Source organism: Sinocyclocheilus grahami, unplaced genomic scaffold (genome assembly GCF_001515645.1).
Source record: "Sinocyclocheilus grahami isolate Dianchi unplaced genomic scaffold, SAMN03320097.WGS_v1.1 scaffold442.1, whole genome shotgun sequence".
Lineage (NCBI taxonomy): Eukaryota > Metazoa > Chordata > Actinopteri > Cypriniformes > Cyprinidae > Sinocyclocheilus > Sinocyclocheilus grahami.
In genome coordinates this window covers 619,012-620,793 of record NW_015505621.1, presented here as the reverse complement: position 1 = coordinate 620,793, position 1,782 = coordinate 619,012, and the positions used below count along the sequence as shown (strand labels likewise).

The 1,782-nt window shown below is 39.6% G+C and overlaps 1 protein-coding gene across 1 annotated transcript in view; it reads right to left on the bottom strand.

Moving 5' to 3' along the window:
- LOC107552188 (protein phosphatase PTC7 homolog) overlaps window positions 1-1,782 on the bottom strand; it is a 14,287-nt gene that overhangs the window by 3,182 nt on the left and 9,323 nt on the right. The window contains exons 4-5 of the mRNA XM_016234033.1: window positions 767-890; window positions 553-682 (exon numbers count right to left, since the gene is read on the bottom strand). Coding sequence (XP_016089519.1) covers window positions 553-682; window positions 767-890 — 254 coding nt within the window. The remainder of the gene's footprint in view (window positions 1-552; window positions 683-766; window positions 891-1,782) is intronic.

Below are 1,782 nucleotides of genomic sequence, written 5' to 3'. Positions count from 1 at the left end.
GTCCTAAAAATGGCTGTCCACCAACGTTTTCCATCCAACCTGACAGAACTGGAGAGGATCTGCCAGGAGGAATGGCAGAGGATCCCCAAATCCAGGTGTGAAAAACTTGTTGCATCTTTCCCAAAAAGACTCATGGCTGTATTAGATCAAAAGGGTGCTTCTACTAAATACTGAGCAAAGGGTCTGAATACTTAGGACCATGTGATATTTCAGTTTTTCTTTTTTAATAAATCGACATTTAATAAATGTCAACAATTCTGTGTTTTTCTGTCAATATGGGGTGCTGTGTGTACATTAATGAGGAAAAAAATTAACTTAAATGATTTTAGCAAATGGCTGCAATATAACAAAGAGTGAAAAATTTAAGGGGGTCTGAATACTTTCCGTACCCACTGTAGATGCAAAGAATTGTAATCAATTTGTTGTCAGAGCAAATGCATACACTCTTAATGCCGATGATGACTATTAGCAAGACCATTATCTCACAGAAAACTGTAAAGAGAAAGTAAGTCATGGAAAAGGCTTTCTCATTTTAAAATGAATATATCTCACCTCTGACATTCAAGCCATTATCGCAGGCAAACTGTGCAAATGGAGACATGTAATTGGGGTCGTATGCTAGAACATGGGCCTGTTCTGCAATACTCTTGGCTGTTTGCTGGATGCTTTCATAGTTGGTATTCTGAAAGAGGACACAATTTGTATTAGTGCTGCTGGAGGACAGAAAAGTGGACAGAGGGAAGTGTTGTTCGTAGATGTTTGGTACCTTGAGCTTTTTGAGTTCTTGTAAAATCATGTAGTCTGGCATGTTGTCAAAAAGACCATCTGTAGCTGTGAGTATGATGTCCCCCAACTGGACATCGAAGGACGAGCTATCGGCAGCCTCAGGGCTGTGGGAAACGAGAGAACAGAAAGTTATTACCTAAAAATTCTAGTAAACTTTAGATAGTTTAGTTATGAAATGTGATATTCTGGATTTGACGGTTGACGTGTAAAAATGAAACATTCAACTCTCAGGAACAAAATGATCCATCAAAACCTACTCCATAGGTTGTTTGAATGTGTTTGGAACTCTAATATACAGTAAGCACTGCTGTTTGCTGGCCATATTTAGGAGCACAAGTTTAGAGGAATAAAAGCAGTTTCAGTCTAAGAAGCTTATAGCTTGATCCTCATTACAGTATAAAGCACGTGGAATCAGCTGTGAAGCGTTGTGTTCTGTTCCAGGAAGTCTGCGGCAGATGCTATGTACACTGACTCTATGAATACACTGGGTATCTTTCCCTCCGTCTGTGCCAGACCGGCCGGCCAGTCCCATTTCATGCGGTTTAAACATGATACTTATTTTGAATAAAAAATTCTGAGACATTAAGGAGTGGAAACAGTTCTAAATTGGAACAGTTTTAAGATTCAGACCCACAAACTGAAGAATATCTGGCCTCAGAGAACTTCTTCCACTAGCTCATCTGTCAAAGAGAAACCAACTAATTTTAGGATTTACAGAGGCCATACTAAGGTCATCTCCATTGGCAAAATGTAAACTGACCGGATATAGCTCAGAGCGAGAAGAGACCAACAACACCGCTTAACCATCATGAAGTCACTGTAATGCACTGATTTAGGGTCATGTTTACCAGACACCGATTGGACATGTTTTTGGCAACGTTTAGTGAATGCACAACTTGGAGCTGCAAGATTATTCAAAATAAAAAGTGAAAGTGAAGTGACGTGACATGTGGCCAAGTATGGTGACCCATACTTGGAATTTGTGCTCTGCATTTA